Source organism: Microcebus murinus, chromosome 4 (genome assembly GCF_040939455.1).
Source record: "Microcebus murinus isolate Inina chromosome 4, M.murinus_Inina_mat1.0, whole genome shotgun sequence".
Classification (NCBI taxonomy): Eukaryota; Metazoa; Chordata; class Mammalia; order Primates; family Cheirogaleidae; genus Microcebus; species Microcebus murinus.
Genome location: NC_134107.1, coordinates 54,668,736 through 54,681,411, shown reverse-complemented (window position 1 = coordinate 54,681,411; position 12,676 = coordinate 54,668,736). Strand labels below are relative to the sequence as shown.

The 12,676-nt window shown below is 50.6% G+C and overlaps 2 protein-coding genes across 2 annotated transcripts in view; one reads left to right on the top strand and one right to left on the bottom strand.

The window, feature by feature from the left end:
• DNHD1 (dynein heavy chain domain 1) overlaps window positions 1–11,769 on the top strand; it is an 84,810-nt gene extending 73,041 nt beyond the window's left edge. Inside the window, exons 28-41 of the mRNA XM_076002224.1 lie at window positions 1,111–1,260; window positions 1,488–1,670; window positions 1,800–2,901; window positions 4,926–5,246; window positions 5,501–5,653; window positions 5,842–6,020; window positions 6,149–7,114; window positions 7,309–7,495; window positions 7,706–7,828; window positions 7,915–8,116; window positions 8,965–9,056; window positions 9,217–9,366; window positions 9,584–10,413; window positions 10,620–11,769. Coding sequence (XP_075858339.1) covers window positions 1,111–1,260; window positions 1,488–1,670; window positions 1,800–2,901; window positions 4,926–5,246; window positions 5,501–5,653; window positions 5,842–6,020; window positions 6,149–7,114; window positions 7,309–7,495; window positions 7,706–7,828; window positions 7,915–8,116; window positions 8,965–9,056; window positions 9,217–9,366; window positions 9,584–10,413; window positions 10,620–10,970 — 4,989 coding nt within the window. The 3' untranslated portion in view covers window positions 10,971–11,769. The remainder of the gene's footprint in view (window positions 1–1,110; window positions 1,261–1,487; window positions 1,671–1,799; window positions 2,902–4,925; window positions 5,247–5,500; window positions 5,654–5,841; window positions 6,021–6,148; window positions 7,115–7,308; window positions 7,496–7,705; window positions 7,829–7,914; window positions 8,117–8,964; window positions 9,057–9,216; window positions 9,367–9,583; window positions 10,414–10,619) is intronic.
• The window catches only part of RRP8 (ribosomal RNA processing 8), a 51,828-nt gene that overhangs the window by 11,316 nt on the left and 27,836 nt on the right, over window positions 1–12,676 (bottom strand). The gene's annotated exons all lie outside the window — the stretch shown is intronic.

Here is a 12,676-nt window from a genome sequence, read left to right as displayed (position 1 = left end):
GATGAGTAGGAGCCTGGTCACAAAGGCATTGTCAACCCAAATGTAGAAGTGACAAGTGTTAGAGCTCATGACGATGAAGAGATTCATTTTTTAGAAAACCAATCAGGCTGCAGTGAGGGAATGAGAGGGGTAAATAAGAGTGGAAACTGAGAGACCAATGAGGAAAGTCAGTGCAGAAGGTCAGGAGGGAGCCAGAGCATGCATGATGAATATTGGGAATGGGGGTGGAAGGAAAGGCATTTAGGAGTTAGAATTGAAAACTTTCAAAGATAGGCTGAGTTTGGGGGAATAGAGGAGTTGGCGCCAAGGATAATAACTAGGTTTCTTCCTTGGGAAACCTGAATATATTTTGCCACAGTTCTCTGAGAGAAAGAACATACAAGGAGAGCAATCAGATCGCAGGGGAGCCCAAAGGGCATAGCCAATACATCCAGGTTGAAGACTGTGGAATCTGAGGGACCTTTGAGACATGTAAGAGATTTCCACTAAGCAGATGGATACATGGTGTGGGGCTTGGGAGAGAACCTGGCTAGAGAGAGATTTGGTAGTTTTTAGGATCTAAGTGGTAATCAAAGCCATGAAATTAGGGAGGGTGTATAGAAGTGTAGAGTGAGAAGAGAAGGGGGCCCTGAAAAAATAGCTAAGGAATAGTTAAGGGATGGCAAAGGAAGAGACCGCAAATTATAGCCAGAGATGGCTAGAGAAAGCCAAAGGGGAACATAGTATCATGAAGGCTGAGGAAGGAGAATGTCTCAAGAGGAAGAGAACTGTCTACTGTGGCAACAGCTCCTAATGGGACAAGCAACACAAGGAGTGTAGGATAATAGTTACATACACAGGCTTTGGTTTCAGATTGCCTGAGCCTATATGGTAAAGCAGCTGCAAGAAAAGCCACCACTTCCTTAGGGCTGCATTTCTAGGGGTATATCTCATAGACCCATAAGTGACAGACCCAGAGCTCAGACTCTATCTGTGGCCTACCTGGAGTTCAACTTGGGCACCCTAGCAAGTGAGCAGTATGCTGGGGGCCCAAGACCATGGGGTCTTCCCCTGGGGTGTTCCCACATGGCCCAGGATCTGGACCTGTGGGGTCTGGATCTCTATTCACAGAACCTCAGCATATTTCAGCAGCAGCTAGAGAAAATCAAGCTCCAGTACAGGTGGCAGCTGACAGAGTGTCGGCATCAGGAGACCCTCATTGAGAGCCTGACTAAGCAGCGGGATATCCTGCGGGATCAGTATGAGGCGTTCCTGGAACAGGTGGGCTCTTCCTGCTGCCTGCCTTGCATTGCTCTTCTCTTGGAAAAGGGAAACCCCTCAAAGGATTCCTAAAGAAGAGGATGGGGTGACTCATGGAGTCTTCTGGGGGAGGGGACAAAGGTAATAGCATGGCTTGGGAGTGGTCTCTCATAGGAACTCCTAGGAGGAGAGGATCCCTCCTGGAAACATCTGAGGAGCTCATTGCAGAATGCATCTTCCCTATTTAGATGGACAAGGCATTTCTGGGGCCTCTGAGCCAGCTGCAAGTAGCTGACTTTGAGGAGATACGGAGCTATCGAGCACCACCAGAATCTGTGGTCAGGGTGACTGATGCACTGTGTGACCTCTTCCACTGTGAAACAGGCTGGGCCAGTGCTAAGCAACTGTTATGCACTGAAGATTTTTATCAGGTAGGGAAGGTAGGGCAGAATGAAAGAGGAAGGAGAGATGTAAAGGGGAGACTTGACAGGGCTAGACTATTGGGTCAAGGTCCAGGGCACCCATGTCTTCCCTCATCCCTTTACCACACATTCTCCTAGGAGCTGGTGTTCTTCCCCAAGGAGAAGATGACAGACGCAGAGCTGGTAAAGTTGCACCTAGCTCTGCATGCTCCAGGTATGAGCAATGCAGCCCTGCAGGCAGTCAGCGCATCTGTGGCAAGACTGGCGACCTGGCTCTGGGCCGTTATGCGTTATGGGCTGGCACAGCGCCGGGGGCTGCCCACTGGCCTGCTGCTGCAGCAAGTGGAGGTGACACTAGCTCGGGAGCATGCTCGCCTGGGCCACTACCAGTTTCAGGTCCAGGAGTTCCTGGAGCAGAGTTTGGCTCTGGTTAAGAAGGTGGAGGATGCCCAAGTTGCTTATAACTCTGTGGTGGAGGCCCTCAATTGGGCACTGAGCGACCAATATCACAAATGGCCCATAAAGGCTGCACTGCTCACCCCCATGTACTCCTGGAATATACAGCTCCAGGTAACCAGCCCCCTTTCAGATGTCTCCCCCAGAGTTCATTTCATGCCATTCCCCAGCTCTTCCCTGTGGCCTCACTGCCTCCCTCTGTCTATCTCTGCACTCCTTGCCATGCTCTCCTCCATATCCTGCTTTATGCCCTGTCTTCCATACCTCTGCCTGCACCCCCTCACTGGCCTAAACACCTTCTGGTCTTCCCTTCCACTGCAGAAGGTGAAGGAGCACTGCATTACTGTGTTCGGAGATGCCCTTCTACGTGCAGCCGCCATCACCTACCTGGGTCCCTTCCCACCACTGCGGCGCCAAGAGCTCCTGGACAAGTGGCTGGCTCTGTGTAGGGGCTTTCAGGAGGCCCTGGGCCCAGATGATGTGGCACAGGCACTGAAGCAGAAGCAAATATTTGTCAACATGCCACCAAAGAAGCCCCTGCTGCCCACACGCTCTTCCTTTAGTATTCTGTCCTTGATGAGCTCTGTGTCCGAACAGTGCCAGTGGGACCGAGAATTGAAGCCACAGGCAAAGTCAGCCCGCTTGGCAGGCCTGCTTCTGCGAAGTACCACCCACTACAGTAGTTGCCGTTGGCCTCTGCTGCTTGACCCCAGCAACGAGGCCCTCATGTGGTTGAACCCATTGCCTCTGGAAGAGAACACAGGCATGGTGCCCTCGGGTAGAGGTGAGCAGGGATAGTAAACACAAGGCTCCCAGAGTCTGGGCCTGAGCTACCTAACACTCTCAGCCACACGTGGTCTTTCCCTTCATAATGGACACAGTGAATTTTTGTAATCAGGATGTCTCAGACTTCAACAGCCTATACTATATTAATAATTGTGGTCACATTTACAATTTTTTTTCTGTATATTACAATGATTCTGAAACTACAAGGCTGATGATCTTCCACTGCCCTCATCTGCTCAGCACTACCCAAGTTTGTCCAATTTTCAGAAATCCTAGGGGAATATTTCTATTGGCTCTGATTGGGTGGAGTATTGGAAAGAACATTTTCTAGGAGAAGGAAGAGAGGGTGTTTATTCCCCAGAAGGAGGGGTAAGAAGTTGAGTTGGTGAGAAAAATGTGACCTTATTTGGAAAAAAGGTCTTTGCAGATGTAATTAAGAACTTTGAATGAGATCACCCACTATCTGGGTGGGCCCTAAATCCCATGACAATTATCCTTATAAGAGAAGAGAAGACATGGAGGAAGCCATGTGAAGACGGAGGCAGATATCAGAGTTACGCAGCCACAAGCCAAGGAACACCTAGAACCACCAAAAGCTGGATGAGGCATGGAAGGATTCTCCCTTAAAGCCTCTGGAGGGAGTGCAGCTTTGCTGACATCTTGATTTCAGACTTCTGCCCTCCAGAACTATGAGAGAATAAGTTTTTGTTGTTTTAAGCCATTGTTTGTGATAGTTTGTTAGGGAAGCCCTGGAAAACTAATATACACATCATGGTTGCAAGATGTTTGCTACCCTCCCAAGCATCATGTCAGAGTTGCTGCTGGCCATTTCTGTCCCTTTTTTCAGGAAAGCAAAAGATCTTCCAAAAGTCTGAATAGCCAAATGTAGTAGGAAAAATTTTGGCCCCTGTGACCTTTGCCTTCTGGTGTTACTCCCACGATTATGTTGTATTACATGGCAAGGAAGACTTTGCAGATGTAATTGAGGTTACTAATCAATTGACCTTAGAGAGAGATTATCTAGGTAAGCCTAGTGTAATCAAATGAGCCCCTCAAAGCAGAAAGGAGGAAACAAAATGCAGAGAGATTTGAAACACAAGAGGATTCAATGAACTGTTGCTGGCTTGAGCTGGAGGGAGCTGCAGGGCAAGTGTGAGAAAATACATTTTGTCAAAAACTAGTAATCCTGGAACAGGACCTCCAACCCCAGATAAGAATTGCAGCCCCAGCTGATAGCTTGATTTTAGCCCAGTGTAACCCTGAGCAGAGAATCCAGCTGTGCTCCACCAGACTTCTAATCTACAAAACTGTGAGGTAATAAATGGGTGTTGTTTTAAGTTGCTAAGTTTGTGGTAATTTGTTAGCAATTTGAAGTGAATGCACCAAACTGTGGACCTGGCAACCTCCACTTGCAAGAGAAACTAGAAAAAACCCCAAATATTTATCTTTTCCAGCCCTTGCAGTAGAGGAGGCAAGAGAGAAGGGGGTGAACGTGGCTGTTGGTGTGGTGGAAAACTGTCTGCATCCACCACACCAGCCATGACTTGGCTAATTCCACAGTTTATGGCCTTTCACTTGTTAAAATCACTACTTCCAGGCACTGATTTCCTTATTAGTGAGGACTGTGCTAGTTGTTCATGATAGAATTAGCTTAGGCAGAAAAGGGAAATACATTGACTCTTATACTCAATCTACAGAAAGGGCAGGAATGGAGCCAATTTCAGAGATGAATAGAATCCCTCCCTGGTATTTTAGAGTAGTAATTATGACAGTCAACATTTACTGAGTGCTTACTCTGTGCCAGTATAAATGCTTTCCATGTATCACTTCATTTAAACTTCACAGTAACCCTATGAGGTCTTCACTAATACCAACCCCATTTTGCAAATAAGAATGTGCATCATGGAGAGAGAGCTTAAGCAACTTTGTTAATATGTCTTCCTGCAGACCTTACCTCGTGAAATGGAGCTCTTGGGTGAATTCCTCCCCTAAGAAGAGCTCCTCTGCATCTTTCTTCCCCAGGGAAGAGACTCGTGAGAAACCAAAATAAAGAAAGTAAAGAGGAGGACAGGAAAGAGGAAGATGATGATAGTGAAGACAGTCAGGAGGCTAAGCACCAGACAAAAGAGAAGAAGAGGGAAGAAAGGGAAAACAAGGAGGAGGAGTATGTGCAAGAGCAAGAAGAGGAAAAAGAGGAAAAAGAGAAAGAGAAGGAGAAGGAGACGGAGAGCCAGGAGACACAGCCAGCCTCTGAGACTCAGTCTCCACCTCTTCCCTATCTTAGTGTGCTCTCAGGCGCCGACCCAGAGCTGGGTCCTCAGCTCTTGGGGGCAGCTGCTGGTGGTGAGAACTGGTCCCCACCCACCCCCACCCTGTCCCCTTTTTCCCTCCCTGATTCTGTGACCCCCCCCCAGGCTTCTCACACCCCAGTGTGACCTCAGCTCCACCCTTCATCCCAGGCACTACGTCGAAGACGCTTGCGAGAACCCTCCTGTCAGCCAGCAGGGAGCTGGTCAGAGCCAGATCTCGTGCATGGGGTGGGGGTCACGTCACAGGTGCTGGCATTGTGGGTAGGGTGTCCTTGCCTCCCCTCACAGGCCTGCCCGTGCTACTGACCAACGTGGAGCTGGGCCTAGAGTGCCAAGAACTGCAATGGTTGCTGCACCGGGAGCAGCTGAGTCCACCCCAGGTGCAGCCTGGCTTCTGTCTCTATCTGAGCACCACCCTGCCCCTCCATGCCTTGGAAAAAGGTGAGGCCCAGAGGGAAAACTGCCAGAGCAGTTTTGCGAATACACTTGGCCCCCAGGGCCAGCCCTAGGGGGCTTCACTCAACCTGGCTCAGAGCAGGCTGAGGAGAGTAGGGAGCCATATTCCTGTCCACCCCAGTCCCTGGACCTGCCAAGGGGAAGGGATTAAGCATCTCTCATGTGACCTCAAGTGCTAGGTCGTGAACTGCTGAAGGGGCTGAATGTGCTGGATCTGGGCCTGAACATGGAAATACTAGAAGAACAGATGCTGCATGAAATCTTGTTCAGAGAGCGTCCTGAGCTCGAGAACCGCTGGCAGGACCTGAAGATCAGAGCCCTGGATGCTTGTGAAGCCGTGGAGGCTGCTGAGGTGCTTGGGAGCCCAGTATGTGGGTTGGGATAAGGATGGGTGGGCTTGGGTATGGTTGTGGAGATGAATGCAGATGTTCGGGGACTATGGGAAAGGGCCAGATTCATCCAACAAATGACTAAATGCAGGAGCAGCTGCTGATGAGGCTGCTGCTCCAGAATTCGAAGTGTCAAAAACCAGCTAAGTTTCTGCGGAACATGGTGAGGGCCCAGGCAGAGCTCTGTCAGCTGCGTGCCCATTCCGAAGAGGTAGAAGAGAAGAAGCTACAGGAGATGGTATTATGGGCACCTTATCGGCGTGTGGTTTGGCATGGAATGGCCATTATAAAGGCCCTAAGCCAACTGCAGAATTTGCTGCCACTTTTCCGTATGAGGCCAGAGAACTGGCTGGCTGTCATCAAGCAGGCTCTAGACAGGATGAAGCCATGTGAGATTCATCGTGGGGAGGACCTGGCCAGCCATCTGCTGCTGCTGAGAACACACCTGACCCGCCAACTGCTGGGCAGTGTCGTGGCCGCACTGGGCCTGACCCAAGTACCCCTGGTGGGTGCCTTGGGTGCTTTGGCTCTGCTGCGAGTGACAAGGAAGGCATCAGAGCTGGAGAGGCTGGCACTCTGGCCTGGATTGGCAGCCTCTCCCAGCACAAGTCACAGCAAGAAAGTCCCGAGGGTGACTCGACCTGCCTGGGTAGGGCCAAGAGCCTGGCATGAATGTGAGTTGTTAGAGCTGCTTCCCCCATTTGTTGGGCTGTGTGCATCCCTGGCAGGCCACTCCAGGGTTTGGCAGGCTTATCTGTCACTGTCATCCACAGTGCTGGGTCCTGCACCTGGGCCTGGTTCTGAGCCACTCAGCCTCCTCCAGAAGCTGATCCTGTGGCGTGTGCTGCGACCTGAGTGCCTGGCAGGTGCCCTGGCAGACTTCACCACCAGCCTCCTGGGCCGGCCCCTGGATGAAAACTTGGGTGCCCCCACCATGCCATTTAAACATAGTCAGGCCACTCAGCCCATGCTGATCTTGTTGCCACCACCTGGTCACCCCACAGCCACTTTGCATCCCTTGAGTGTCATCCAGAAACTGGCTGCCAAGCATGAGCAGGTTTGAACCTAGTTTCTTGGCCACAGAGTGACTGGGATCCAGTGGGGTGGGGTATGGGGTCCCCCTCCCAGCATTCTCATGGATCTTTCTGGATCACTCAGGGACTTTGGGGATCATTGTGGCATTAGTCTGGGTCTGTCAGGTCACCCCAGCATCACTTTGAGTCACTCTGCCATCTCTTTGTTGGTCCCCAGGGGCAGAAACATCTGCAGGTGATAGCCCTGGGCTCTGAATCCTGGGACCCAGTCTCGGTCGTGGTCAGCACTCTATGCCAGGCCATGAACAAGGGGCACTGGCTGGTGCTAGATAACTGTCATCTGATGCCTCATTGGCCGAAAGAGCTGCTAAAGCCCTTGCTGGGACTGTTGGATGGAGCCAAAGGTGGGTTTCCTGCCTAGAGATGGCCTCTAGGATCCTACTCTACACATGGGCCTGAGCTTGAAATCTCAGGCCTCATGCTCAATCCCCTAGCTCCAAGCCTGTCCACTTGGCCATGTATCTAACTCCTGATCCCCTAACCTCAAGTCTGATTCCTAGACTTTGTATCACCCTTTAACTGAGGACTGATCTCAGCCCCATATCTGACCCTAGTGGTCTCGGACCCGGAATTGGAACTGCTTTTAGCCCAACCTCAAAGCAGGAATGTGACCACAGTCCACAGAGATTTTCGTCTTTGGCTTATTGTGTCTGCGGAGTCTACTGCTTCCTTGCCAGGTGAGGAGCTTCCCTCCACAGGCTCTCAAATTGGAAGGGTAAAGGCAACTGCACTGTGTTGACTCAGCACTCTTCTTCCTCCCCAGCTGTGCTGACTCAGCACTCCATGCCTGTTTTCTGGGATCAATCCCTGGAGCTGGGCCACGTTTTGATCGACAGCATGGAGCTAGCCCAGCAAGGACTTTACATGCAACCCCCAACCCAGGCACTGCCCCTGCTCCTCCTACATGGCCTTCTGCTACACCGGCAGCTCTACAGAATGAGGCTGCAGGCACACAGGGGCCGCTGGTAAGGGACTCCACCCATCTTGCTCAGTTACAAAAGCAAATACTAAGTATCTTCCACATGCTAGGATGAGTAAAACTAATTCATCCTTGGGGGCTTTAAAGTGTGAGGGCAAGGGGAAATCAAGGAAGCCTTCTCCATGGACTTTGGGATCTCATCTTGAACTGAGTCTTAAAAGCAAAGGCAAATCAGGTGGAGACAGAGCCTTTCTGAGCAGACAGAACTAAACTCAGCAGAAGGGAGGAGACTTCAGTGTGGCTGAGGTGGACATGCTGGGGGCTGAGTAGGAAGAGGTTCATTATAAAGGGCCTCTAAGACTATGGCAAGGGACCTAATTTATCCTGAGAACAATAGGAAGCCACTGAATGGTTTTAAGTAGGAAAAGAAACGTGATCCTTTTTGTCTGTTGGAAAGATCACTCTGGCTGCAGTGTGGAGAACGGACCAGACAAAGCAGGACTAGAGGCAAGCAGAGCACTTTTAGGAGGCACTGGTAGTATCCAGAGAAGAGACCGTGGTATGGGTGGTAAGGACTGGGCTGGTAGTCACAGCAGGGATAGAGAACAAATATGGGTTATGAAAGGAGTCGTCGAGGATGATTCCCAGATTTCTGCTTTAGACAACTGGATGGCTGGTGATACTTCTCACTGGGATGGCAGACAGAGCAGGTTTTATGGGGGAAAATGATGATTTCAGTTGAAAGCAAGTTGTATTTGAGGTGCCAAGTGGCAATGATTAGTGAGCCTTCATGAGCCTGGAGCTCAGGACAGAGGTTTGAGATGAAAAAAAGATTTGAGAGTCCTCAGCATACAGATGATATTTGAAACCCTACTTTTTGCTCTCATTCCCCAGGAGTCAAGTGACCCTAACCCAGGTCCTTAAGATCCAAGATCAGCTGTGGGCCAGTCTCAGCAATCCCAGTGCTGCCATGAAGCAGCTGGCTGGTGAGACCCTTCCTTGCCCCATGCAGCCATCAGCCTCCAGGAGGGCCTGCAAAAGGGGTGGGGTGGGAGTATTAAGACTGGATCATAATTCACAACTTTAGTTTTGGGGGTGGTGGAAACTGGAAGGCCTGGAACTGAGAGGCTCTGACCTCATTTTCAGCTTCAGTTTTCTATGGGGGTCCTGTTGGGGACACCGAGGACAGGAAGGTCCTGACTAGCCTCACACAAGCCTGCCTGAGTCCCAGCAGTGGGAGTTGGGTCCAACCACACACACCACAGCATCTGCTGGCCACACTGATGCCCAGCCCAGGTAAGCCCCAGCCAGATATCTGTGCTGGGGTGGGGAAGAGTGCAGTGTAATGCCACCCCCTACAGGAATGTGAACAGCAGTGCCAATGAAGGCATAGAGGGGACAATATTCATATAGTTATGGGGGTGATGGCATAAAGGATCAGAGGAAGGCCCACTGTCTGGGGCCTGGGGTGGGGCAGTCCATTTGTCCCTCACTGCTCACCTCCATCCCAAAGAGCTAGGGGAGCTGGATGCAATGGCAGAGTGCAAGGCCCAGATGCAACTCCTGCCCACACCACCTGAACCCCGGATCTGTGGACTGAGTGAGGGCACCCGGGCCTGGCTGTTGCGACGCCAGAGTCGCGCTCTCCTGAGCGCTCTGCAGCTGAGTTCACCTGCATGGGTTCCTGCGGCTCGCGGAAGCGCCCAGCGTACAGAAAGGCGACTGCGGCAACGCCTAGTGCAAGCCACGCGGAGGCTGGAGTCACTGCAGATGCTGCTGACTAACCCTGCTCGCCAAGACGAGTTTAGAGCCCCATGGGCCGTGCTGGGCCCGAATGCGCGGCGGCCTCTCGAAGGCTTCCTAGAGGTCGAGGCGCTGGAACTGAACCAGCTGGCTGGCATGATACAACGGGACCTCAACTGCCTGTTGCAGCAGCTGAAGGGCGCACCTCCGTGCACCTCCCGGCGTTGTGCCTCAGTGGCCCATGCCCTCTGGAATGGCCGCCTACCCAAGCCTTGGCAAGCTCATGCGCCCGCCCGTCCGCAGCCGCCCTGGCACTGGCTGCGACAGCTGTCGCGTCGTGGGCAGCTGTTGGTTCGCTACCTGGGCGTGGGCGCGGGCAGGGGCACGGGGACGGGCACGGATACCGACACCAATGAACCAGAGCATATCTTCCACCTGTCAGCCTTTAGCCACCCGCGCCGCCTATTGCTGGCACTGCGTTGGGAGGCTGCCCTTAACCAGAATGTGTCTGCCTCAAATCGTCCTGGTAGCCAAGGCTTAGGTTTCACTCAGTTCCCGTATAGACGTCAGGAGTTAAAGAGCAGCCCTCTGCACCTCCAGGTATCTTCCCGCCGCCCCTTCGTTCTCCGTTCTAACCCCCTCAAAGTTCCTGATTACACCTCACAGTTACCCCATCCTGCCCCTTGGGATCTTGCCCCTCAGTAACCCAGCTCGGCTCGCTTCTCTGATCTCGCTCCGCCACAACACCCTCCCACTTCCAAACCCCAGCTTTATAGCCTTGCCTGACCAGCTTCTGGCGCCCTCAGGTGGAGAATGGCCCAAATCCCTCGGCTCCAGAGAGTGGTCTGCTGCTGATCGGGCTACAGCTCCTACACGCGGAGTGGGACCCCATAGCTGGGGCCTTGCAGGACAGTCCTTCCAGCCAGCCCAGCCCTCTGCCTCCGGTCAGCGTCAGCACACGGGCCCCGAACGCCACAGACCTTCCACCCCCAGCCGGCCTGCCTGTGTACTCCTGTCCTGTGTACATGGCAGGGCCCCTCGGCACCACGAAGCTGCAGAGCAGGAACATCCTGATGCACCTGCCCCTACCCACAAAGCTCAGCCCTGCCACCTGTGTCCAACGGAGAGTCCATGTGTGCAGCCCACCCCTGCTCTGAGCCCCTCTACCAAAATAAAGTTGTAGTTATTCCATGAGAGATTTCTGAGATTTGGAAGAAGAGTTAGGGTATGTGTACACCAAGAAGGCAGAACGTGACACACTGAGGGGCAAGCACAGTGTGCATGACTGAGGAAAGAGGAGGTGTATTTCGCAGTGAAGATAGAAGAAGGCATGTGCCTGACAACTGGGGAGGGCAGTGTGGGTGCACTGCCAGTGAGGGGCTGGGTATTATCATGTATCCAAGGGTCATGTCTAGCAATAGCTAATACACAATCCCAAATCCTTGCCCTTCTCTTTACTGTGGTCTCAGCTCTTGTGCTAAATCTATAAGGGATAGTTTTGAAGGAAGAACATTAGAATTCAGAATGCTTTCTGGCAATGCCCCAATGCTGCCCTACTATTCATTCTTCCTCCCTATGATGGATTCTCTAAGTGAGTCATACACATAAAAAGCAAAAGCCAAATATGATACAAGATCATATGTTCATTCAATAATTATTTATTGGGCAATCCTCAGAACCAGGTGTTCTTCCAGGCACTGATGAGGTTGTTCTAATGTAGGGCAACAGGCAATTAAAGGTCAACATGTAAATAATTTTGATGTTTTTTAAGTGCATTAAAGAAAACAAAATAGAATGATGTGTTATAGAGTGGATAGAGGGGAGGAGTTAATATAATTTGGGTGGTTGGGAAAGGCTTCTTGAGTATTTTAGAGCTATTTGAAAATCTAAGAACATTCATTCAGGTGGAACCCGCAGTAGGTACAAAAGACTAGAGGCAAGAACAACCTTGAGGTATCTGAGAAACAGAACATGTAACTAGAGCATGGTGAATGAGCAGTGGAGTGATCCAAAATAATGGAAAGGTATAGAAAGGGACAGATCACATGGTCATGGTAATGAGTTTATATTTTTCAAAAGCATAATGAGACTCTCTTGGGGAGTAGTAGGTGGGAGATGACATGATATAATGTGTATTTTTCAAAGGTCACTCTGGCTGTTCTGTGGAGGATAGATGGTATTAATAGAAAAGCCATAGTAATAAGGAAGGAAGATCTATTTGGAACCAATTGTAATAATTCAAGTAAGAGATGATGGAGATGGGAAATTTGAGGGAGCAACAGGCTGGAAGAAAGGAATCAAGAGTTCTGCTTTGATAGGTTCAGTTATTATTAGTTGCATGATTGCATGCTATGCCAGGGCAAGCCTGTCTGACAAAAATTGAGTTAGAGTATAGCAGAGCTAAAGGCCTACATGAGCATCTCTCCTTGCCCCTAAGCACTAAAATTTACAAAGTACAGTTTAGCTCCTTCATTGTGTGGTTAGGTACCAGCTACATGGTAGGAGGAAATGCAAATAGCAGTGTATACAGGCATACCTTGGAGCTATTGTGGGTTTGGTTCTAGAACACCACAAGAAAGCAAGTCACATGATTTTTTGTTTGTTTCCTAATGCATATAAAAGTTATGTTTACACTATACTGCAGTCTATTAAGTGTAAAATAGCATTGTGTCTAAAAAAACAATGTACATACCTTAATATTAAAATACTTTATTGCAAAAAATGCTAACAATAATCTGAGCCATCAGCAAGGCATAACGTTTCGTAATGTTTTTGCTGGTGGAGGGTCTTGCTTTGATGTTGATGGCTGCTGATTGATGCTGATGGCTGCTGCTTGTGGTTGCTAAAGGTTGGGGTGGCTGTG